This window comes from Takifugu rubripes, chromosome 1 (assembly GCF_901000725.2).
Source record: "Takifugu rubripes chromosome 1, fTakRub1.2, whole genome shotgun sequence".
NCBI lineage: Eukaryota > Metazoa > Chordata > Actinopteri > Tetraodontiformes > Tetraodontidae > Takifugu > Takifugu rubripes.
In genome coordinates this window covers 12,759,924-12,786,056 of record NC_042285.1, presented here as the reverse complement: position 1 = coordinate 12,786,056, position 26,133 = coordinate 12,759,924, and the positions used below count along the sequence as shown (strand labels likewise).

At 43.8% G+C, this 26,133-nt stretch overlaps 2 protein-coding genes and 1 long non-coding RNA gene across 3 annotated transcripts; 1 reads left to right on the top strand and 2 right to left on the bottom strand.

Annotated features, from left to right (window-relative positions):
• Positions 1-986: 986 nt before the first annotated feature.
• Positions 987-19,101, bottom strand: LOC101074842 (receptor tyrosine-protein kinase erbB-2). The gene is made up of 27 exons (XM_003961384.3): positions 18,818-19,101; positions 12,955-13,106; positions 12,359-12,539; positions 12,103-12,240; positions 11,760-11,825; positions 11,563-11,678; positions 11,345-11,486; positions 10,896-11,024; positions 10,070-10,211; positions 9,887-9,960; positions 9,694-9,784; positions 8,963-9,165; positions 8,539-8,668; positions 8,213-8,303; positions 6,912-7,066; positions 6,791-6,838; positions 6,574-6,712; positions 6,364-6,486; positions 6,183-6,281; positions 5,677-5,862; positions 5,377-5,532; positions 5,223-5,298; positions 4,914-5,060; positions 4,693-4,790; positions 4,408-4,599; positions 3,846-4,233; positions 987-3,757 (listed from the first exon to the last, which is right to left on the bottom strand). The coding sequence occupies exons 1-27, from the start codon at positions 18,888-18,890 to the stop codon at positions 3,390-3,392; spliced, it is 3,903 nt and encodes a 1,300-aa protein (XP_003961433.1). The 5' UTR covers positions 18,891-19,101; the 3' UTR covers positions 987-3,389.
• LOC115250333 (uncharacterized) lies at positions 17,394-20,210 on the top strand. Its single transcript, XR_003888918.1, has 3 exons — positions 17,394-17,499; positions 19,888-19,959; positions 20,074-20,210. It is a non-coding gene; the product is annotated as an uncharacterized lncRNA (long non-coding RNA).
• Positions 20,211-20,437: 227 nt separating this feature from the next.
• LOC101075062 (post-GPI attachment to proteins factor 3) lies at positions 20,438-24,494 on the bottom strand. Its single transcript, XM_003961385.3, has 8 exons — positions 24,112-24,494; positions 23,533-23,630; positions 23,262-23,414; positions 23,108-23,170; positions 22,855-22,916; positions 22,550-22,686; positions 22,258-22,462; positions 20,438-22,174 (listed from the first exon to the last, which is right to left on the bottom strand). The coding sequence occupies exons 1-8, from the start codon at positions 24,377-24,379 to the stop codon at positions 22,111-22,113; spliced, it is 1,050 nt and encodes a 349-aa protein (XP_003961434.1). The 5' UTR covers positions 24,380-24,494; the 3' UTR covers positions 20,438-22,110.
• Positions 24,495-26,133: the final 1,639 nt, after the last annotated feature.

Here is a 26,133-nt window from a genome sequence, read left to right as displayed (position 1 = left end):
CCTGATATCTTTGTTGTGTTGGGGGAAATAAACTCTACTGATGTTTTTGAAAAGGTCAGACGTTGAATTTTATTTTTACACAACAAAATAAACACTGCACGGAAGACTCTCTCTCTCTCTCTCTCTCCAGTCTTTCCACTAGATATTTGCATTTTGTTTACCTTGTCCAGTGTTTTTTTACCCATGTAAATACTGAAGGCCGGTAGATCTTCGTCATCTGCCCTGACCGCTGTACTCACTCATTTGCGTATTCATCTCTGCAGACAAATCAGACCCACAGATGGAGTAATTGAAAATGTATCTTGTAAAAAATGCTTGGATTTAGTGAATAGAATTAAGGAATTGCTACTGTAGAATAAAAAGAGATTGTCACGTGCAAAAGAAAACATCCATTTTACAAGTATTAATGAAAAAAAGCAGTATTGATATGTGGTTATGTTGCACCTAAGAATTTCAAAATGAGACTTCAGACAGGAAGTAAAGTGCACCAATTCTGCTTTAAAATACAGAGAATATGGACTAGTTCAATTAACTTTAAAGAGCAACGTAATTAATCAGAAAAAAGAAAGAAATGGAAAAATAATTATCACCCATGAGTGTTAAAGCATTACTCAACAGACAGTTTAAATGTTGGAGTTTTCACTGTAAAAGTTCTGAAGCAAAGTTTTTATGATTGACTTACTTCAAGGACACATTCATGAAACAGTAATTACAGCAAATGAAACTATAAAAGTGTAGTTGTAGTTTCATTTAAGGCCATTAGATGGGAGCAACAGCTAAGGTGGATATTGAGCAATCATTTATTCTCTGGGTTTAAAACTAGGCAACAAAAATTAAAACAATGTTACATTCATTTAAAAAAAAGAGCCTGAAGATTCTTTTCATCTGTTTTAGTAAGTGTTTGGATTTGTAGTTAATTTGTCTTGGCCGATATTTTTAATATGTACCGGTAATTTTTGTGAATTACACCTTCTGTATACAATTGACAGTATTTTTAAAATGCTTTTATTGACACACATGATGTAGGCAATCTCTTTCATATAAAAATTCTTCATAAAATGTTTCATATGCATTTGCCGTCCCCCTCCTCCATGCAACTGGTCACAAGAATCAATCAAATTAGCTACCAAAGTGATTCATATATGTATATATTTACATCTACTGACCAATGAGAAAAGGGTGGTTTGAAAACTCCCAATAAAATAGTTTTTTTTTTTGTTTCAAGTTTTGTTGTAATCTGAGAACCAGCGGAACACAAGCAGTACAGAATTTCTTCAAAAACTAAATGACAGAGGTTTAGTTCTTCAAAATCGTGAGCATTAGATAACTCTTCCTTCTTTTCTCTAGGGTTTATTCTTAAGTTTGGTCACATTTGACTCGTTGTCACAAGCCTTTCTCACTGTTTCTGCTGCACTTGAAAAAGGACAAAACCACCGTTTTCTCTTTCCAATGATCTGAGTTCCAAGCAGAAAGTCTGTGTGGATTGAGCAGATTTTGTCAGGATGAGAGATTTTTCCGGACAAAACACCAGACCATGATTTGAGCCAGCTCCGAGGATCCTTGCTGTTCTGAGAAAAAACAAACAATCTTGGAGCTGAATGATCTGGAGACAAACGAACGAGCGAGAAAAAACAGCATCACATCAAATACAGTAGATCTGCCACGCAACTGGGAGAGTTCAGAGTCATGTGAGATTATACAAAAAATGAGAATACAGTGTAAACACAAGTACATGAAGGTGGTTCTAAGGCTGCTGTGGGGTGACGCGTCCTTGCTGAAAATGGGAACGACTGTGAGCTGCACTAACATTGTTGTGGTCCAGTGATAGACAGCAGGCTGTTTTTAACAACTGTTCCAAAGTGCCCTCCTGTTTTTTATACTGTAAATAACTAAAAGATGCATTTATTTATTTTTTAAAAAAGGTTTGTGACACCAAAAGCTTGAAGCCTTTTTAAAACAGAAATATTTATGTGAGAAAAATTCTTCTAAACTGTGATCCTTAAAGTGTTTACTGGAATAAAACTAACCCGAAGGAGAAAGATGTGTGGATGGGGAGATGTGGAGACAATCGGCAACAGCACAGTCCACTCATTCAGGAATACAACACCCAAACACTCAAACCACACTCTGCCGTGGAATATTTCTCTTTTCAAACAACTGACCTCAGTTGTTGGGACGTGCGATCTGGGAGTGCCCCGACTTACCAACGAGGATCTGAGAGCCAGACAATGTCTCCTTTGACTTGTTTTTGACCACCCCCATCTCAGCAGTAGTCAATATGAAAAAAAAAATGCTGTTGATTATTAACTGGCTCGCCTGCGTTCTCCCGATGAGTGGAGTTTGAGCCATGACGTGAGCATTAGACTCAGATTCATCTCCGGTGTCCTCCCAGAGCTCTCGCAGGCTTTGTGTGTGCATAAAAAGGCAACAACCGTGTGCATACACGAGCAATTCTTTCACTTTATGAGGAATATACTGACCAATACCTTGTAGAATTTCGAAAAAGGAAAAACTAGTTATAAGTCTGGGGGCATGACCAGTATCCACATATGCAGTGCATAAAAGACACATAATCTTACCTAATGCTTTGCAAAATTCCTACATCCCTGAACATTTGCATATCACATCATATCCAGTGCTCTTTACAACATATATAAATTTGAGATCTCTGCAGCATTTAAAGGACACAAGTACCTCGTATTTCCTCCAGGAGCTGCAGCTACAGACACTCAAAACCGCACGCAACAGCGTGGCTTAATGCCCCTGTCTTCTCTATAAAGGCGTCTTTTCTTTCAGGGAACATGTCGAATGGCCAGATGGGCTGCAGGGCCTCCCCTGGCCAAAACAAATTGGCTTTGAATGTGTTGAAGACCCACGTCAGGTCAGAGACGAGAGTGACCGGAATACTAAACATCACCGTTGATTCACATTGAAGCTCAACGTGCAACGGTGCTCATATGTGCGCTTTCTTTCTAGCTGGGGTGAATGGTGGGACAGCATGAATGTGAGAAGCACAGGGATGATTACCATTAGCGGAACAAAGCTCGCCATCATTCATTGTTGTGGAATTTTCTGATTATCAGAGCCAAGTACTGGCTTCTGTTTTGGCACTCAACAGTCACACAGAGGATGTAAACAGTAGCACAACTATACACAATCATCATTTAGTTACTCAACGGATGCTGAATGATTTGCTGACTTTAACCCTCATCAGGTTCTGATTTGGGAACTTCATTCGATATGGTGAGATTATCAGTTTCCACGTGTCGATACTTCTTCCACTACCATGCATTTCTTTCACACACATCCATCTTCCCTTCCTCTCGTAGCTCAGTACAAACCAATCTCTGACTCCTGCGGAGGTCATCCGACGGTCTCGGGCCGTGTCCTCAGGTATGCCCACTTAGAGTGTCTGCTAATCCCAGATACTCAGGGTTCTCTGCTGTGGGGGTCACAAATCCATTCATATGCCTGGGCATGACTCCATCCGTCTCCAGTCCTTCTGGGTCATTAACCCCGGAAGCTCCATCCCCAGTTTTAGCTTTGACCAGATGGTCCAGGTAATATGGGTTGTCAAAGGCTGGAGAGGTTGGGGTCCGTGTACCTGCGGGGACCAAGTATCCCGTGTTTTCCACACTGTGGCCTGAGCTCAGGCCATTAGCGATGCGGCGGTCAACCCTGGAGCCATTACGAGGCAGTGTGGTTGGTCGTTCCAGAATCCCCGGCCTGCGATCCTGAATCTCCTGGTTCACATACTCTGTGGAGGCCGACAAAAGACGGTGAGTTTGAAAAGGATATCAAACATTTGGAAATTGTTGGAATGATGAAGGTGGAGTCATTGTCACCTGGCAGAATGCGGTTCTGATTACATCCATGACTCTGTCTGGGCAGAGAGTGGTGCAAGTGATGAGTTGGCTGAAATCCACTGGGCCCGTCTGTCTCCAAGTCGCCTTGGCTGTCGTTGGAGTAGGTGGGGTCCCTGCAGTAGCGGTCTGGGCTCCCCGGGGGCAGCGAGGGGTCTTCTGGTGACTCCAAAAAGACCGAGTCAGACTGGTCTCCTGCAGATGGGCTTCTAGCTAGCGTTGGGTATGGGGGAGACCACATGCCACTGGCGGTGCTGGCGCCTAACGGTAAGGTAGGGTACTGGCTTGGACCAAGAGTGCTCAGGGAAGAGTACAGACTTCGAGGGCCACCAGCACCGGAGGGCTCAACATCTAAACCTTGATCTCTGCTCTGTAAGGCAAAGGGAGAAGAGGTGAGCAGAGGAAAAACTAAAGTGCCAGTGCTATTTGCAACAGAATGCAAATTTACAGTAGGCTAACAACTACAGTAATTACAGTTATTGGAGACATTACAGCCACACACGCAGCTCTAAAGAAGTGCAAGTAGGCCTGAACGCTCACTGACCCTGTAGGACTGATGTCTGGATGGCCCATTGGATTGGATGCCATTGTTGTGCGTCCTCGGGAAGTGATTCGGCTGTGGCACCAGGTACTCCTCAGCGTCCAGCAGTTCCCTCAAGTTGTTGCCTTCCTCCGCCAGAAACATCCGGAAGAACTGGTTGTCCACGGGGCTGGACATGCTCATCTGCTCCTCGTTCTGGAAATGTGTCCATGGACCAGAACCACGATGATTAGGATAAACTACACATAGCAGAGTCGTGCACAACAGCAATTGAAGGGAAGCACACACCTGAATTACAACATAACGAGGAGGATCTCTCGCCATCGCAGTAAATTCTTTTACCAAGTCCTTAAACCTGGGCCTGTACTCTGGATCAATCATCCAACCTGCCACCAGACATAAAATCAGTCAATGCTGCTCCACTGCTGACCACAAACATACATAAGAGCCGTATTTCCCTAAAAACTCCCAGTTTAATCAATCGTATAAATCTTCCTAGGAGGACTGACATTTGACCATGATCATGTAGACATCAATGGTGCAGATCAGAGGCTGGGGAAGTCGTTCCCCTCCCTCTAAAACTTCAGGGATCTCTCTAGCCGGGATCATGTCATACGGTTTCGCACCAAAGGTCATCAACTCCCAGACGGTCACCCCTGTGAACAAACAGCAGACTTATTTAGTCTTGCTGAAATTAAAGATGATAGAACCATTGCTGGTAACATTTATTTTTATAGTTTTGCAGTTCTTTTGATTTCTTCTTGAGCTTGAATGGGGGATTATCTTTATTCTGCAGTGTCGGGAGTCCTCACACTCACCGTAGCTCCACACGTCACTCTGATGAGTGAACCTCCTGTGCAGAATTGATTCCAGGGCCATCCACTTAATCGGCACCTTGAAAAGACAGAAGAAAGGAGGCAGTTAGGGCCTATAGTCCGTGTAGATGCTTCCACACGCCTGGCGCCGTCTCACCTTCCCTCCATCAGCATGATATTCAGTCTCGTCTATATCGAGCAGACGGGCCAGTCCGAAGTCGGTGATCTTCACGTGGTTTGGATTCTTCACCAGGACATTGCGAGCAGCTAAATCTCTGTGCACCAAGCGGACTTCCTCCAGATAACTCATGCCCTACACACACACACACACACACACCACATTTGTGTCCACAAAATATTCAAGCTAGCTTTAAATCAAATGTCAAAGCAAAGGTGATTATCAATTATATTTAGAAGCTGTGGCGATAGAAACAAAACCTGCGTCTTGATGACAGACCTTAGCAATCTGGACACACCAATTAAGGAGCAACTGGGAACCGATGCGATCCTTGTTCTTCCTGACGTATTCAAGCAGGCAGCCGTACGACATCAGCTGGGTGACCAGCTGCACAGTGGAGGTCAGGCAGATCCCCAGCAGACGGCACACGTAAGGGCTGGCCACTCCTGCCATGACGTAGGCCTCCTGGGGACGACGAGGCGACAAAGAGATGTATCAAGAAAACACGTTTTCTGAAGCACAAAGATTTTAAACAATCTTGACTGGTACAAATAAAAAAGTTTGGTCCAGTTCCGCTCTCTGCCCGTTTAACATTTGTAACCCCTCTCCCCAGTAAAACCAGTCCATTTAGTCTCCCTATCCCTCTAGAACAGTCTGCTTCTGTTGTAGAAAACTGAAAAGAACTTTCATCTGAAGGCAACTGATGCGAGTTAATGTGTCAAATAACTGACATGAGAATACACACAAAGAATATTGCTTAGTTCGTGTGTCTGTCTGGTACTCACGTCAAGTATTTCTTTATTGGCTTTTGGGGAAGTATTCTCCCGCAACACTTTAATGGCTACTGGTATTTTCACGTTTTCCCCGTCAGGAGCCCACACCCCCTGAAATGATTGAGAAGAGTCCTTTACTGAAAGTGTCCGTTTAAACGTGTTGGTTCTTCCATTAAAAAACGGACTCCCTCACCTTGTAAACGGTACCGAACGCCCCAGCACCCAACACTTTCAGCTTCTTCAGCTCCGTCTCTTTCAGGATGCGCATCTGAGCCTGATTGGGTGACGCCCCGCTGGGGGCCAGAGGTTCCACCAGCTGTTTGAAGGAGAGCACGATGCTACAGTGAGGCACGTACAGGTTATTCTCGGCATCAGCTCGCAGCAAAACTTGGCCTGCACCCACCTCGTGTTCTTGCAGGATCCTTCTCATTGTCTCCTTCCTCTTCAGCTTCTTCTGCCTCCTCAGGTAAAAGAAAAGTAGACCCAGCAAGATGAAGAAGAGCACCACCCCACCTACTGCAGCCGCGATGGTTGTACCCAGGCTAGACAAAGGAGGAAAGGGTCAACAGAGCCGGAATCCTGCTCAGCCAAACTCAAATGGCGAGTAGAAGGTCGCTCACCCTGTCCTTGTGTCAACAGGGCAGCCTCTCTCGTCCATCACAGTGCAGCTGAAAAGAGACGTTCTGGGTCATAAGTCATGCTGGCTGGTTGCGTGTGCGCGTGAATGTGATGCCCACTCACGACAGCGTGCAGTTGGTGTTGCAGGGCAGACAGTGTCCCGTAGCATTGCTGTACTTCCACACAGTCTGGTGGTCTTCCTTCGCACCACTGGGGCAGTGAGCCACACAGACGTCTCCATCCTGGAAGTTTCTGCACTCGGCGCAATGTTCTGCTCCCTGAGAACATTCAGCAGAGCGTAAACATAAACACTATTATAATATAATAATAACTATTATTTTGCACATGTCCAAATTGGTAGCACGTGTTGAGTTTGCCATGTGAGCAAAAGTGTTAATATTCTCCCCTATCTCACATTCACTGGATACGCGCACGTTTGCAGTCTGATTAAAATCGCTCTGATCAGAAATTCCAAATTCACTATTTTCGTGGATGCAAAATAAAGCGACCTGATTAAAATGTGTGTGCACCTGCACCGTGTGCTGCAAATGTTAATGACGTTGATGGTTTTCTCTTTAATTAAGCTCCCAGCACAGCGGTTCACACTCCTCCTGTAGTCTCTGTGCGTGGGTGACTACAGCAGGACCCCCCCATGACAGAACCACCCGTCCTGATAGGAATGTAATTTCTTTCCAAATGAGCCCGTTCCATTAAAAACTTACAACTTGTTTACATGACGCAATTCTTTTAAGATTGGTATTAACTTGATTATTTTAGTGCTTTCACACTTACATTTACATTGTGCAGTCAACTTTTGGGTTCATGTCGTTGGTTTGGCTCTGTTGACATCAACTGAATGAAACCAGGCGAACTGAATATGTCGCTCCCCCCGGTTCTATAATTGGACCACTTCTTTCTCTACATATGTCAGCTCTTCGTCACACAACCCAGCACCAATGAATGATGCATTTTTCTGTCCGATCATAAGATTGTTATAAAAAAATCTTTTTATTCAGTCTAAATTTTTGTGTCTCCTTAACTGCTTTTAACCTTTTGGGGTCACAGAGAGGGTGCACACATGGGTGAAGGCAGGGTCCAACCCTGGATGGGTCACCAGCTCATTGCATGGCCCTATATGAGCATTTGTGAGTTTGGAACCTTGCTCAAAGGTTTCTTGGCAGTGCTCTGACACCTTCCCCTACTACCCAAAATGCCTTCCATGGTCTGCACCGGGGCTTGAACCCAGAACCCTCTGTTTCTCCCCCAAAGCCTGAGCTACCACCAAATCTATCAAGCTAAATGTCGAGAATATTAAATAAGAGAACAAAAGACAAAATTGAGCAACTTTTTGGGGGTTTTGACTGTTCCCTCAAAAGTCAGTCCTTGCTATATTATACCTAAGCGTGTAAAACAGGACATCTTACCGGGCCGTGACAGGAAGCAGAGCTGTTGAGCGGCTGACACTCGGGGTGACAGGCGACACACACAGATTCATTTGCGTATTCACGCACAGACCTGCAACACAAGCGTATCAGCATCGTATTCAACAGTCACCACAGACAGGAGCAGAATAGAGACCCAGCAGCAAATAACCAGAAAGAAAACATTTCCACTGGAGAAGCTCATTCTCTCTGAGTACTGCTGCTTTTTGTGTTATATGTGAAAAAAAAGGGATGCAAAACCGGCTGGTTTAAAACATCAGCAACAGCTTTTTATTGATGTAACTGCATAAACATAGAAGTTGTCTTACCCCTGATAGATGTCACACTGCTCAACACACTCAGAGCCACGTTGGAATGTCCTGCAGGATGCACACTGGCTGGGCCCCGGGCCCCAGCAGCCACCCTCGCACAGCGGGTGACAAACACGCCCCTGTTTCTCTAAAAACACAGGCAAAATAGAGCATGTTGCAAGCCTTTTTTTTGTAAATTAATTACTGAAAATAACAAAAGCCCAGGCAAAATCCCATTTACTTCAGCCATTTATCATTTTTGAATGTTAAACAGAGCTTATGAAATATATTTTCTGCACCAATTTTTGAATGAATAATCTAAATGAATCTTGCATTTGATTGGTTTATTTATCTAAGATAAAGGCAGCTGCCACCTGACAAATGTCTGATCAAAGTGCAGCTGCTATTGATAAACACACCTGGATACTGCAGCAACACCTACCACAGATCTGGGGGTCCTGATTTTTGCTGACAATGCGGTGGGGTCCCTGGGTAGGGTGGACGATATTCTCCCACGGTAGCGAGCTGGTGTAGCATAACTGGGAATTATTATGCAACAGGACTAAACCTCCACTAATGCTGCGTAGTGAACGCAACCCCAAAGACGTGATCTGCAGGTGCTGGATAGCAAGTGAAAACACACCCCTGAAAGGAAATTTAAAAAAAATATATATATAAATATGTGCAACAAGTGTTATCTCTACAAAAACAGTGTTGAACTTTTGATAAATTAAATCATGCACCAAATCAATGCAAAATTAAGATTAAATAAACACAGGAAGCTAAGAAGGTTCCACTACAAAACAATGTGGCTCTAATTCCCTAGATAATAGCCATGATTCCAAAACAAGCACATCAGCCTTTTTAAAAAAGAGACTATGAGACTAGTTCATATATGCTACGCAAGAGGTTGCCCCATAAATGTTTACCGGAACCTCGCTGGCATGTGCTGCTGGTTAGAGCGGCCACGCTGGCTAATAATTAGCTTTTATGGTGCAAAACTGAACAACCTTCCTCAAATGAACCAGAGTCTCTTATTTTAAATGCACAAACAAAGAAAAGCTACTAAGTCCAAGAGGGCAGCATAAAGCTACATATAAAACATAGTAACATAGTAACATAAACACAACTAATCTATCACATCATAACTGAAAGAGTTCTAGAGTTACTCACTTGTAGAGCATTCTGCCTCTGATCACCTTCAGATTATCAAACACACTTAAATTCATCCATTCCTGTGGCCAGGCCTCAATATACAAATAACCTGCATGGGAAAACAATTTGAACTTGCAACCATTGCAAATACATTCATTTAACAGTGGGAAGTCTCATTTATTTTCTAAGTTATAACCAATATAGCGAGTACCCGTGATCTCCTCCAGGTTCCTGAAGACACTTAGCTGCTGTGGGGACAGGCCTGATGCGTTAGTCACAGGGTCCCTAAGAGCGGAAAGATAAGAGATTGATTTTTTAAAAATGCATTATTAATTTTCTGTTGACTCAAATGACTGAAGTTTAGGTGTTTCCTTGTGGACTGATAGTTTCATACCTAGTGAAGCTCTGGGGGTAGAAAGCCAGACTGCCAAAAATCTTCGTACATTTGTTGAATTGCTCCACGTTAGAGGAATTTACCATTGTGTTGCCATGGCTATCCATGACACCACTGTTGTCCATACCGGGACCATAACAAGCTGCAATGTGACACAAAGATGATAGCAAATTTTTAGGGTTTTTTTTGTGAGAATTCAAAAAATAAAGGGAAGTTGGAATTTTTACATTGTGAGATATATATATATAACTATGCATGCAAAAGGAAAGTTATATAAGCAATAAAAATGTAATGCTTTGACCGTCCAAGATCATTTCAATCTTCAACATCCAACAACAACATCATTCCGGTTGTCTAAAGTCAACATTAACAACCGGATACTCCAACAGGTTGGTTGACTTTTGATGTCACGTCACTTGTTGTGCTGCGCTGCTACAACGAACAATGAACTTGGAAGCTACCATGTAAGCCATCTCAGCTAAAAGGTTACAAATAATCACTTCACCAGGTTAATTGAGGATTGACTAATTACTAACTTACTGTAACCAATTACACCATCCGGTCTCATTTTCTTTCATTAAAAAGTAACAAAATGAAACTTTCGTGCTTCTGTTCACTGGAGTCACTGTGGATGGGAAATGATCTTTTCTGTGCTCTGTTCAAATCCTGACCCACAATATATTGATTGTTTACATTTTTACTAATTCATCATCAACAATATGGTTTTAATTGCCAAATGAGGGCCACTTTCAGGTGATTATATTTTCTATACATCTGTATTTACGGCACAACTTTGGTAGCACACACCACCTAGTAAAAGCCTTACCTTTGGGACAGTCCCCTTCACACTTCTCACATTTCTGGGTGTCATTCCCACAGGGCTGGGTGATGATAACTTCCTGGTTGGGTTTGGGGTAGTTCAGGGTACAAGCGACATCCATGGCCAGATAGTTATCTACAGGCAAGGAGACAACATTTCAGACAAACATACAAGCGCCCTCTCTAAAGAATGGAGTCATATTTTAAAGTTTTTTAACCATACGCAAAAAATGCTTTAAGTTGAAATATAGAAATGAGATGACAGGAAGCTCTTATTTGCCTGAAGGGTCATAAAAGTAGAAACTGTAATGTTGCCAAGTTTGATCAGTGGCTGTTGGATCTTGATGATAAATAACTAAAAAAGATAATCAATGCTTGTAAGATATTTGTTAGATGAAAGTGTCGACTGTGGGGTATATTTCCTTGAATATTGTAATTTTAAAAAATGTTTCTCACAAGGACACGTCTTCACACAGGTAGCTCCAAAGCTGAACTTCCTGTCAGGGTTTGGTTTGGACTGAAACATGGTGGGGTCGTAGATCGTAGGAGGGGGACAGTTCTCCTTACACACACCGCTGTCATTGAAGTGACGACAAGCCTGCAAAGTGGTAGAAAAATTACCCCCGTTGTGAACCCCCATCAAAAAAATGCAGGACAGCACTTTTATTACGTACCAGACAGTCTGAATCTTTGGGTCCGGTGCATCCAGCAGAACACTGCTTGTGGCAGCAGTCGTTGGTAAGGGAACCTTTACATCGCTGGCAGCCCAATGCACAGTTACTATGGGTCACTTTGGATGAAAAAGCCAGTCAAGACTTTCAGCTGTTCTTTAACCAAATAGAGTCATTTTCTGTGCACAGTGGTAACTCACAGGTCTGGCAGTCCTGTACGGTTTCTCCCCAACAGCTTGTCAAACACTGAGAGGAACAGTTGGGGCCTGTAGAACACCACAACAAATAAGGTGAGCAGACCAGGTCCTTAAATGTATCAATTCTACAAACGTCCAAAGTTAAAGTCAGTGAGGAACATGAATAACTTGTGTGTCCTGCGCCTGCATGGTCGGCATTAACGCTCAAAGCCGAAGAGCTAAAGGTTCTGACCCTGATGGCCAACATCTAGTGGGTGTGTGGAGGCTCAAATGCCTGATATATTGCATCACATATGTTGAATTGCAAAGCGTGCTAAAGGGGTTTGCTTGTTGTCGTGGCACTCACAGTTTAGGGCCCGAGGCTGTAGTCGGTATCTGGTGTCAGTGTTCAGTTCATCCAAAATGTCCCTCCAGTTGATGCTCTGTGGATCAGGAAAGCACAGCTGGGGGTTCCCCCAAATATACACGCCACCAAACAGGATCTCTGTGGGGGTGACACAATGTTATGAATGAAAGGAGAGCATAGCTGAATAGTTATGAAACGTTAATAAAATCACCCGTCAAAAGATTTTAAAAATACATGAGTGATGGTGTATTAATACCCGTAAGGCTGCGGAGAGCAAGAGTCCTGAGCCCTTGTCCATCCAGGGTGTTATCCAGGGCAGCGAGGGCATAGCTGGAGTTATACAGCTGGCTGCCTCTGATGATCCGCAGATTGTCCAAAGGCACGAGACTCACCGACACTCGGGCCACAAGCACATAACCCTGCACCTCCACGATCCCCTGAGGAGGCAAGGAAGCAAGGGAATGTGGTTGTCACCATCTTATTAATGAATGTGCTCAGTGAGTAACAGCCTCCTGCTAAAAACAGCAGCCCTGTGTAAACTACTCAAATGTTGGCTTGATCGGGATTAAAGCGGAACGATATGAAGACTCAAGGGGGAAGAAGAATTATTTTACACTTAATAGTTGCACAATAGTGACAATAATCTCTCTTGCAGCTGGAGAGATGTGCTGATTCAAGAATTATGGCAATGAAAGCTGCCGCTTGATTAAGCAGCGTTTCCATGTGAGTGGTGAGGTTGCTCCAACCACACGTCAAACCTTCTAGAACATCGACAGTCAAGCTTTTCTTCTCAGTAAATCCTCTGGGGTGCGTATTTCCACACTGCAAAAGATGCTGTAAATCATATCTTACCTGCAGGAACGAGAGGTCAGGGTTTCCGTGAAGGTGTGTAATTTCTAGGTTTCCATGAACAACCTGGCAGCCTGTGTACAACAGCCTCAGCATTTCATAGTGATTTTCCAGGCTGGAGGGCAGCGACAGCTTCATGTCAGTACCCATGCATGCTGCAACACAGATAACAGCCAATCTCAGCTTCATTGTGCACTATAAACTACAAAAAATACATTATTTATTGTAATAAACAATAGTACCATAAATAAAAAATACATCTAACCAACTGTTTTGTTTTTTGCTCCAAACACAATTCCAAGCCGAGTGTTTCTATTAATAGCAGCTGATATTGTGTTACATATTGAAATTCCAAGGGATGACAACTGTAATTTTAGACATTCACATATTATGACTGTGTCTTTACAAATGGCCTTGAATGGGTTCTGAGACTCACACCAACTGCACAGCCTCTGTCTGCCATGTATGAAGGATTTCTGCCCAGTGCAGATTCCTCACAGGAGGTCACACACAGCCCTCCATTCAGGGTCAGACTGGACTACAATCCATGGTGGCTGTTGCGCGCACATAGCTCCCACGCTAGTGGGCAGTCACACAGTGGACGGGCCCTCCTCTGCTGGGGTTATAAATGACTTCCTCTGGCTCATTCCCAACAGTCCTTCAATAGTCGACCCACTTTTCTGGAACGAGCCTTCCCCCGTCCATCATCATGCTATCCCCGTCCCCCCATTTGGGAAGGTTAGACGGGCTAGATGGATAAATGGACTAAGAGTTTGTCATTAGAGAAGCAGGAAGTGCTGGCAGAGCAGAGGAGGGGGGTGACTTCACAGAAACCAGGCAGTGGTTTCGGGAGCCGTACATTCAAGACACGCTGCTATCAGACGTGTGTCGGACACATTCCTGCCCATGACCAAGTGCTTGTAACCGCCACAATGCCGGGTCAAAAAGACCAAAGGCTCCACTGGGATCAGGCAGAGAGACGTGGCAACAACAGAGAACGTAATACACAGAAAGGAGGATAAAAATACACACCCAGATTTTGTAGCTTGCATCATTTGTGTCAGCTCAAACCACAACCTCCCTTAATGATGTCATCATGTGTGGAAAAAGTGCTTCGTTTTGAGCCAAGAAAGAAGTCATCCTATTATATTCTAGCATTAATTAAAACAGAACATCTGACCAAATAGAATTTTACACATACACAAATAACACAGTGTGTGTGTGTGTGTGTGTGTGTGTGTGTGTGTGTGTGTGTCCTTTTGAGTAGCTGCCTTTGCACACTTGCCCACCCCTCCATCTCTGTGGCCTAAAATACTCCCTCTCTTTCATCACATACTTAGCTCGATATGCTCACTGACTGTCACTATAAATGCTGGGCAAAATGTGACATTTGGGTTTTTCTGTTTACAGTCCTGTCGTATCACAGGAAAGTTTGTCAGGAACCCATCAGCACTTTTGGGGGGTTTGATTCATTAGTTTGTTTTCTTAAGACTGAATGTTTGATTCATTAGTTTGTTTTCTTAAGACTGAATGTTTCAAACCCCCCAAAAGTGCTGTAGCATGTCCCCTTTGTTTTCTGCCCAAGCGCAAAGTTTCTCACATAGTTTAGGGGGTATTTTCCATGTGTACAAGCATGCCCGATTTCAGGGTGTGGGTGTAACAGTTAAAAACACTTCTAATGAATGAATAGTGAATCTGTTTAGACACCGATGGGTTCCTGTCAAACTTTCCTTGCAGTTACCGTTACACTGTAATAGCTCCAACAACTGCCTGAAGCCGTCTTTCACTCGCTCATGTGTTGGCTGCTGATTAGTCCCCAACCAATTCTCAGTCTGAGTAATGTTGAGCAGCGGTCTTCAGAGTCTGAAATGTGTCATTTCACTAGAATTTGAACCTCTGCATGTCTCAGACGTGACACACACATGTACGAGAAGACGGAGGAACGAGAGTCTAGTTCACACAAGGTTCTGCAACCTGTGTCCCTCCGGGTCAGGACCTGTTTCAAAGGTGCCACAGGTGATTAATAACTGCCACTGAGGACACCCGACCTGCTCCTGCACAGCATTGTGGCAATGAATAGCGGCTACCTTTATTATTTGAAATGATTTACGAAAGTCTCCTGCTGATGGAAAAACAGATTGCAGGTCGTGTTTTTGTCACTATAGTGACTAAAACAGCAGCACACTCAGGTGATGCACAACTACAGCTGGACCCTGACAAGGATGTTAAGCTCCAGCAGCACATCGGGATGAGCAGAGAGGTTTCCTCGTACAATTTGGTTCAAGTGTAGAACACTACAATTAAACCAAAAGAAGGTTTAATTATTTAATTCCTGGAGTTGGCTGTAGGGCCCTATTTTGAACACTTCCTGCAGCTCAGTGGTAACAACAATTCCACTCAGAAAAGAAGATCTCTGCCAAATCCCACCTAAGTTAGAATCCTTGGATCAAGCTTAAAATGCAATGAGATCTTTCTTGTCCTGTGCATTCAATGTCCTCCCAACATTTGGGGGCTGGAGCCTGTCCCAGCTACCCTCAGGCAAGAGGGACGCCCTGAACCGGTCACCAGCTCGCTGCAGGGCTAGAGACAAATATTCACACTCACATTCACACAGAAGGTCAGTTTAGAGTCACCAATTCACCTATGCCCCGAATGCATGTGTTTGGACTGTGAGAGGAAGCCAGAGGACGTGCACAGAACACACAAACCCGACCAGGAACCTTCTAGCTGTGAGGTAACCACTGTGCCACCCCTGGGATGTAATGATATTTTTATTAAAATATTAAATGTTGCCATATCTCAAAAGCCCATTTCCATTTGATTTAGTCAACAAGGTACTAAAAAAAGGTATTTTTTGATGTTTTTTATAGTGCTGTTTGCTCTATTATCGACAAAAGGCTCCACATTTATTATTAGAACTTGATTTAACTTTAATCCGACCTTTTAAGAGAGACAATACGCTGGCTGTGAGCTGACTGTTCAGATTCACTTGTGACAAACCGAAAGTCAGCGTGCAGCCACACCTGCGTGACAGAGCATGCGGGTTTCGCCGTACATGTACGGTGAGCTACGTGAATATGACGTTACCGCCATCCTCGCCGTCAACTCTTCCCCCAAGGGTTTGAATCCCTTCACAGCTCCACGCAAGCACAACACAACTGATTCAACGCTTCTTTCTGCCCCAGTTTATCAGCCGAGCACGTCGGTCCCAGCTGTACCCTGGTGCCTCGCCTGGCTACGTTAAACTCCCAGCCTCCTACAGCACATTCTTTTCTTTCTGTTGTTTTACAGCCGAGAAGGAAAAAAAACAGGTATTGCTCAACAGACAAGCAGAACAGGTAGACCGTGAGGCAGTCCCAGAAACGAGAGTCACACAGAGACTCTGATCACACAAACAACGCTGCAGCTACTTTCCTATTCCTCCTTCAGATTTATAGGATTTTTAGTGTCTGCAAGAAAATACAGTTTGTTTCGAGAAGGAAAATCTGTCTATGAAACATCCCAAAGTCCAAGAATGATAAAACAGCAAACTTTAAGGTCGGGGCAGTTGAGCCCATAAATAATAGAGCTGGTTGCCAAAACTCTGTTTATGTGTCAAACAATCAATTTTCCATTGTCATGGTTCTCCATGTGAGTGCTTCTAAAGTTCCTGGTGCACCAGTAACCCTGAGACGGTATATTGCTCATTGCGAAACTGTGATGTCAGGTCTCAGGTAGCTTGGAGAACGTTAAACTTATGGCTGACACAGGAAATAATACAGAGGCTGGCTTTAACCTGTAAATCTATCAGGGAGTGTAAATATAATAACCATAAACACTTCCTACAGACCTACACAGGGTCAAACTAAAAGTCTCAGCATCAAGATACCAAATCAGTTGTTAATAACAACAACAAAAACAACAATAATAATAATAATTATTGAACTATATGCTGATGTTTTAATTAACCTAATACAGTTATTAATATAGGATCTTTGTGATTTGATTTTTTTCAGTTCTGTTTTATAAATAATCAATACTTATTATGGTACATTATTATATATGATGAGAAATCATAGACACAGACATCTTTAAAAGTGAAGATGAACAAATCTGGCCATTTACATAGCGGCAACACAGAAATAGGTCTGTTAAAAATAGATACAATTGAGGTAATTACACACTAAAAAGGCAGTTTTGTTGAGAAAGTCGAGTAGAATACCGTATAATAACTGCATAATTGCTATATTTATTATCTCCTAAAGATAGAATACAAGGAAAAAAACAGTGTAAAATTGTGAGGCGATTCTCCCGAAGAAGCACGAAACAACAGCTAAGGTGCATTTGCCGACTGTGTGAGTGTCCGGTAAACTGATGTGAAACAACCTGTGGAGAAGTTTCCTCTCTGAGGGTGAGATGAGCCCCACCGACGCCCCCCCTCCTCTGCGGGCTGGGGTCACTATCAGGCAGCCCAGGCTGGTGAGGCACGGCAGCCTCGGTTAGCTGACCACTGAGCGCGATTCAGCCGGAGTTAATCACAGTTTGTGGCACAACGTGAACTCTGTGGAGGTCAGTGAACACCGAAAAACACGCGCAGGAACAACTTGTTGAGATGATTATGAAACATGACGCAACTGCTTAATAATCGGAGATTCAGTGATAGAATTGATCTGCTCGGCTCGGGCTGATGCTTCAGTGATCACCACTGTGAGCAAAGTGCACGAACCTGTTCCCAACAACAATGCAGGTAGCTGCAAATCACTTGACCTGTGACTGCTACCTCTGTGTTTGTGTGGTAGGAGAGGAAGGAGCTCAGTTAAGACAAAAACAGCCCAACATTTAACTCGTGCAGAGGGCATGCGAGCATCCCAGCAGTGCGTCAGTCTCGCGATGACCCATGTCCTCTACGGGGACTTTATTTATTCAGTATTTTCTTTTTTAACAAGCGGTAAATTGATTAAAAGCTGTTTGCGCAGGTCGATAAAAAGGTTGGAGTACAGCGAGGCTGAATGGGCCGTCCAATAACAGTCTGACATTTTAGATGCTTTTAAAAACATCTGTCCGGTTTTATTGATGCCTGATATCATTCTCTGCTGCAAATGGACAGTTTTATTGACTGCAAAGAAAAGCATAGAATTCACTTTTCTCTCACCTTTTAATTGTTCCTGTTAACGTTACAATACAAAACAAATACACGTTTAAGCTTTAACTAAAATCCATATTAACACTGATTACAGACTTATAAGCGCCTTTATTTTGCATGTGTTTTAGCAAACATGCACTTGCTGCAGTTAGTAAGCTCTTTTTTTTTTATTGGCATGCAGTCCGAGCTCCAAGTGTGACAAGTGGCCCTCTGTGAGACAATGTCCTCTTCAGAGTCAGAAGTGAATAATTGACATCGTCGTGATCCCTGGCGCACAATGTGCTGTCTGTTCCGTGGGGTTTGTTGTTGTTTACGCGCAGAAATATCATCCAAGCGTTCGCACAAGTCACCTAAAGTCCCCCAACTGCAAGTTCTCTTCATTCTTACCTGCTTCTCTGGCTGTTTCTGCCAAAGCTGCAGAGACATTTATGTGCGCAACTCTTTAAGCCGCAGCCTGCAGCTTTCAGTCAAAGAACGGTCCGTTGAGATGTTTATGTGACAGGTGTGATTTTTTCACCCCTACAAATCCCACGAGTCCTCAGCAGCAGCGACGACGAAGGCTGCCGACTCACAGAGGAATGTGGTCCAAGCCAGAAATATCAACCTCTTTGCGCCAAACTGCAGCTCAAATTATTGCCGAAATATAAGTTATATAATCTACACCAGCGTCGCATTTGGCTGCGGGGTCTTATTTTCCTAAACACGTGGGCAGGAAAGGCGAGAAAAGCAGTTGAAGTTACCCACCTTCTCTGTCCAGCGCGCCCGCCGCTCCGAGCAGCACGGCCCCGACAAACACCAAACTTCTCGCCGCCTCCATCTGTTGCGACCCGGCGTCTCTAGTCCATACCCCAAAGGGGGGCGATTCTTACTACCTCCAATATGGAACGGTGCTATTCGGACTTTCTGTTGTCTCGGGGTATGATTCCGCAGCACCTTGGCACTAGTCGCTTATTTTCCAATCTCAGTGACTTCCTCCATGGAATTCCGTGCCTTCTCGGCAGTGAATCGTGGAGCGCGCAGAGGCAAAGCGCGCTCCCGTGAAGGCCTGAGTGGGGAGTGGCAGGTTGACTCAGCCCGCCCTCACTTACAGCCCCATGTGTATGACTGGTGGTGTACGGAAGCCCTGTGCAGCTTCAAAAAAAGTTGATCTGCTGCGTTCACTAAACACCGAAAGTGTCTATAAAGTGATGGATGTCTCCCCTCGGCCTGCCTGGGAGTAAATATTGAAAAGGTTCTGGAGAATGAGGGAAATAAAGGATAATAACTCAAAAATCTTGCAAATTGTAACAAATTGATCAATTTCAGAGCTCTTCTGGTCACATGACTTACTGTTCAAAGCCATGGTTTTATTTCTTTTCCCACTTTATACTACCACCAAGAATCAAACTTGTTCTCTCTGGAAACATAATCTGCACAGACCTTGTTTTCCCTGTTCTAATATGCTTATGGAAAAGATTACACTACATGCGCTGCCTTTGAAAATGAACAGCATTTATGAGAAGTGTTTCTAGTAGTCCAGAGTTGATCAAATGTGGTTTAAACCTCTCCCATGCATCCATTACAACAATGACTTCATGAGGAAGAAGAGAAACTGTAGCTGAACTCCGCTGGCCCAGATTTATTCAAACTGGAGCTTAACTATCAACACTGAAATTTACCCAGTGTCGTGCTGAATCGTTATGGGGGGGGGGGGGGGGGGGGGGGTGATGACTATCATCCAGAATAAGGATCCTCATGTTTCTCATGCTATTCACAAATCAGGAGGTAAAGGAAGAAGAATAAAGTCCATTCATCTCTGTGCTCTCCACCCCCAGCTGCCAGGGTCGGAGTCTGCACCGCTGCACAGAGCTGCCAGGGAGCAACAGGAAAACACTCGGCCCCAAGAGGTGATCTGCAAGTCCTATAGATTTTTGCTCTGCTTGAACATTTGGTCCTGTCAGAATAACCTTGTCCTGTCTGCCTCATTGCATCTGTCAAATGATCCGGCTCTTTCTCATCAGGTGTTCCACTACCTTTCAACTGAATAGTACTTCCTGCCTCTAAACATTCAGCTCTGGGAAAACAGGACATCGTAATCAAGCTGTAAGACTGTGGAGAGAAGACACGACATGGTCCTTTTCATTATCATCATAAAAACAACTTTATTGGTTGACTTTTATCTTTTTTATTTTCTGGATGTGTGGTGAAGAAAAGTGCAGTCAGCTGAGGTGATGTGTGCAGCAGGCGCATGGGGAAGGGGGGGGGGCACATGGGTGGAAAAACTGGAGGGAAGAACGAGCAATAATTTACAGAGTAAAATTTCATTTGAGTCACTAACCTGGAATTCTGCAACCTGTTAAGATGGATCAATTTAGGAATTTATCAAAACTAAAACAACCGACCCCAGTGAAGCAATTAAACAAGATCAGCAGGCAGAGCGGTACTTTTTAACTTTGTTGGAACTGGGTCAGACGTCAAAATAGGTTTTTCCGAAAATAGAAAAGAAAAAAGGATTTCAGAAAACTACTGACCCCACATCAGGTAATAATAGAACAAAAGCTGCACGTGGATTTTTGTTACCGTACTCAAATCTGGTCGAAAAAAATTCTGTCATCTCATCTTCCGCTGCCCACATTGCAGGCTTCTAACAACGCTAAATATAACTCAGGTCATTCTCTCTCACACACACACACACACACACAGTGGTGGAGTGATGAAAAAACACGTACTGAGAAGTAAAAAAACACAATATTGGGCCCATGACAACGTGTACTGATCGTTATTCACATCATCATATACAAAACCACAAGTGAAGGCAAAGTAAAAAAAATAAAATAAATAAAAATAAAAAGATGCAAAATCATGTAAAGTGCACCTGTAAGGGATGAAGACACACGGTACAGTACGAACCCAATTATTTTGGTATCTGAGAGAAAACTGACTTAACTCATTGTTAAAAAAGGGAGTGTGACAACGTGTGATGCAGGCATTAATGGTCTGTTCTACATTTGTGGGGCAGTCGTCTGTACAGCAGCTGGTTAAATACCGGTATGTGTGTGTGTGTGTGCCATCTTTGGGCTTATGATTCAATAAGAACTGCAAACAACTCCAAATAATTTGTGCGACACTCATTCATCTTCCGGAGCCAGAATGTACAACAATCTCTTTGTATGCATTTAAATGAAATAGAGCCCCATTAACTGTTTCCTGTTTCTAGGTTATTTTTCTTCCCGGTTTTGTTTTCCTCACACTAAAAGGCAATCCAGGTGAATTAATACACTTCCATTTTAGCTGGCATATCCCACCGTAATCCAAAATCAAGTAAAATGTCAAGGGAACAAGTCACAAAGTGGCAAAAAAAATAAAAAATTAAATTAAATATAAAATGAAAGAACCAATGCAAGAAAAAAGAGACAAAAGCAGCAGCGTAATCAGCAGAGGCACAGAAATAAAAGGTGTGATGGCAAAAAAAAGAGAATAGGAGACAGTTAGCGAGAAAGGCCTCCAAACATGAAACCCTTCCCCCTCTCTCTGGAACAATCTACTGGCAGGGACCCCTCCCCTGAAAGAGGGGCACCTCTCTGTGTTCGCCAGTCCACATTTGGCACACATGGACCCGACACCTGCTTTCCAACCCAGAGCAGGCTGGCGGCAGCCGCCCATAGCTGTTTGCTGCCATCTACAGTCAGCCACGGCAAACAGCAACTTAGGAAACAAGACGGTGTGAGTCAAAACACTGGATCAGGGGCGTCCGGACCACCCGGGACACCGGTCGAAAGCCGGGTCTGCTGCCGGGTCCGGTCCAGAACCGGTTCGCGGTTATGACATAAGATGAATGGTTCATTACAAGGCAAAGAAAGAGCAAGCATCAGTCATCAAACTTCTCATAGACGGAGGAAATTCCGCCGAAAATAACACGAAATAAGAAAAATGTAAACTTTTATGGAAGTCATAGTTGTGTCATCTGGAAGGCTGAGCTAGGTCTGTGTTGGGGGTCCGATTGCCCTCACTGGAGATGTACAAGGGTGTTGGTGCTATGGGGGCGCCATGAACTCATCCTACTCGACTTTGACACCCATCTTCTCCGTGTTTAGTAGGTAGAGGCTATCGTCTATCAGAAAACTGGTGGGAGAAGAAGACAAGAACCATTTGTCTGCTGTACAAGATCGCAAGTCTCTCCATTTCAGCTCCACAAAGAAACAAACCTGTAGAAAAGGAAATGGACCGGTATGGTGCTGAGATGCCACACTGCATGAGCATCGAGGATCCAGAGCATTGGGGGGAAGTCCAGCAGCTCCAGCAAGGCCAGACCATGAAGCAGCAGCACCACCAGGCCACACTTCCACCAATATGGCAGGGTCCCCCGGTTCTGCCAGCACCAACACAGCCACCACAGCAGGTTCACCAGGCCTGGGAAAGAGCAAACAAGCTTTTAATACACAAGATTGAGACATTAAAGGCAGCACAGCAAGACAGAAGATCCAATGTGAGCTTCACCAATGGTGGCGTTGGCAGCCATATTGTAGCCGTAGTCAAAACTGACAAAGGTCAGGTAGGACACGTGTGAGGTGAAGGCCAAGATCAGGAAGACTCCCACTATGCTCGACACGGCGGGTCTCCGCAGGCCCAAAGTTCTGAGTAGAGAGGATGCAGATAGTTTCAGGAATCATTAAGAAGGCCAAAATTGTTAATTTCGCTCCTCTAAAATACATATTATGGGACAGAAAGGTTGAGCGCATTAAATTGTCATGTGACACAAATGAAAGCGTCCGCACGTCACAAGTGTTTGTTGTTGGGGTTACCTGACACAACACAGGTAGATTGAGTAGAGGATGACTGCTGTTGCACAGAAATAGTCCATTTTCTAGAAGAGAACAGCACATTCACACAAAAAAAGATGACAGAGTTAACAGCGTTGTGTTCAAGACAAAGAAGAAATTGATCATGGCTGATTGTGCTTCAAGAGGCATTTTCAAAACTCTCAATAGTGTTTGTTTTAAAACAACAAGACAGTAAATTGATGAAATGCAGCATCTCAACATATTTGACGCTTACCTCGGTCAGATAGGTATCCCGAGTGTGAAACACGGTGGACCAGAACCATGCATTGAGCGATACCTAAAGAAACGCAGAAGCGTGTGGCTAAATGCTTGAAGCCCTCCCTCACTACGCATGAATAATCTTATATGTTTGTCTGTAATGGACTCACCAGAGAGAAGGCATTGATTGTGTGATACATGGGGCTCTGGCGTGGCACTGTGCTGCGGTAGCGTAGCAGCATGAGAAGGCAAGCCAGCCCATTTAGCAGGGAGGCCAGGGCAGAAGCTGGCTCCTCAAAACACAGGAAACGTGCAAAAGGCCACTGCAAGAACAGGTTAAATGAGTCAAACACATCTAGAGCACGTCTGCGTCCTAATATAATTTACCATCTTCCAAAGGACAAACAAAGTGCCGCTCTGAGCACAGACAAAAGCACAAACCTTGCCGTGGAACTGGGGCACCCGGTACCCCTCAGCCTGGTAAAGGCCCACGGTGGTCCACATGCATTGATAGCGACAGTCATCGCGGCACGTCCACCCTGGAACACAGACAGAGAAGGAGAGGTCAAAGGTTACAAGTTGAGTGTGACTAGCAAATAATCAGAGCACTTATTCCACTGTTCAATCCATCTAAATATTAAATAGTACTGTCCATTGTTATTGCTTCAAAGTTTCTGGAGTCTCTCACAACAATCGAAACAAGTGGAGCAACAACTGGTTGAGCCGGAAAAACTGGTTTCTGCCAGAATCTTTTCATAAATTAATGACAGTGTGAGTTTCCAAGCAGCTTCAGCAGGTGGATGGAACCATTATTGAGATTGACTGGAAACCCAAGTGTTAGCCAAGTAAGTATTATGACAAACATTTCGGAAAAAGCGATGAGATAGTAAGTAGATGGTAGATGAGTAATATTCTTTGGGGACTCTGTTAGTGTCGTAAGGTGGTGTAGAAAAATGTAGCTCCATTCTGGTAGCGAGCTAAGTTAGCTTGATTTACCTGCCAGGAGCATCACCAACTTACCTGTCAGCGCCATGTAGTGCGGCTGGGCAGACTGGAAACCCCGCAACCGAGCTCCGGTGCAGTTGGTCCGCACACACAGCTTCACACAGTCACGGTAAACCGGCTCTTTATCCCCCTGAGAGGACTGAACGGTGGTCACCAGCGCCAAGAGGAGGGCGACAGTGGCCGCAGCGGGGAGTCTGACAGATGTGGTGCTCGGAAACGCTGAGGCCATGCTGGTCAGTCTTGGCCCCTCTGAGCTCACGCGGGTACGGCGGGATGACGGCATCGAGCGTTACCAAACAGACATTCCGACTTTGTGAGGACAACGCGGGCCTGAAGTACAGTTACGCTACTGTCGGGTTGCTCTGCGATCGGGGTCAAGTTTCACAGTCCCATTAAGTTTCCGGTTGGGATTTTCACAATAAAACACCCAACATTGACAGGAGCGGAAGATGAAGTTTGGAGTAAGCTTGAGTATTAGGCGCTTGTCTTCACCATAAATTACTGTTTGTTAACGCGATAAATAGTCAAATCCGGTGTCTTTTTATTGAACTCAAATGTTGTGTGGTTTTATTTTGAAAACACAGTTTAAGCGAATGGTGTATCCGCGCTTCCTTTGTTGTTGCCGTCAACAGATCATTTTATTATCACAATTAATTATAATGATTATAGTCGTTATTATACTGGCGTTGTTGTGATGGTGACAATCATAAGTACCCAGTTCAGATGAAAGAAAGACGATAGAAAGTAGTGATGGCTGTTGATAAAAACTAATGCGCAGTGAAGGAAAAGAGCTGGAATTCAAAGCATGTATTTCATATAAGTAAAAAATTAATCAATAATATCAATCAAACAATCATAAATGATATATTGATGTGGAAAAAGTTAAATACAATCCAGTTCAGGAACATGTTAGTATAGATTAAACTATATAAGAGATAAAAGTTAAAAAATATATGGGATTTTGCTTGCTTAACTCAATGTTGAAGTATAAACAATTTCTTTTTATAGCACTTAAAGCTGATTTAAAAAGTAAATCCATTCATGCATTGAAGGAATTTCAGCCAAGATTTTAGCCAGTCCAATTTTTCAATTTTGCCCATATGCAGGGCGGCTGACGCAGCATTTCCTAGCGTAGTGATGCACAATGCCGGCAGCAAAATGATACATGGGTCAATGTTTTTACCCTTGAACTGTTCAAGTTGCAGTATTGACCATGAAATGATTAGAGGAAGATAGGAAACAACAGTAATAACACAGCTGTTTCTGACGAGGAACAGAGCCCTTCTCTTCTGGGGATCCATGTTTCTTCCTGTAGGAACAGATTTCTTCAAGGCTGATAAGATGGAGACATCACAGAACACAATAACAGGCAGAGTCATGATGATAATCAACACAGGGGTTAAATCAGATGTGCTTAAACCAAAAAAAGCAAAATGAAATCCAAATATCATGGTTACAATCCAGATTGCGACAGTGATCAGGAGCCTGGAACTTAAACCTTTTCTGGCCCGATACATGACAGGATGACACACAGCCATGTAACATTCTACACACACACAGGTAATCAACAAAGGTCTGCCACACATATTAAATGCTTGCAAGAACTTAACATATGCAGCATACGTACAGTTCACCAGGTCTGTGGGGAGGTACAGCTGTGGCTGAAGCAAGAGCAGGTAAATATTGTCCATGATGATGATATTTAAAGTGAAAACATCAAAAGGTGTGAAGGGTGTTTTTCTTAGATTATTGAGCTTTCCCAGAAGTACGACAATAGATCCAGGAAATGCAACAGCAAAAGAAAAGATAAGCGTAAAAAACCAGGTGGGCGATTTTCCACATATCAAAGCTGTATTCATTCCCATCGTGGTGTTAGTTGTTCTGCACATTTGAGCTTGTAGAAGAGGAAATCACAACAAATGTCCAAAAGTTGGTGAAGAGAGAATGGCCTGCAGCAGCTAAACGATGCCTGAGAGGCTCCAGATGACAACCTGCACTAAAGAGAAGGACTGATTTGAATAATGCAGATGTCCTGAA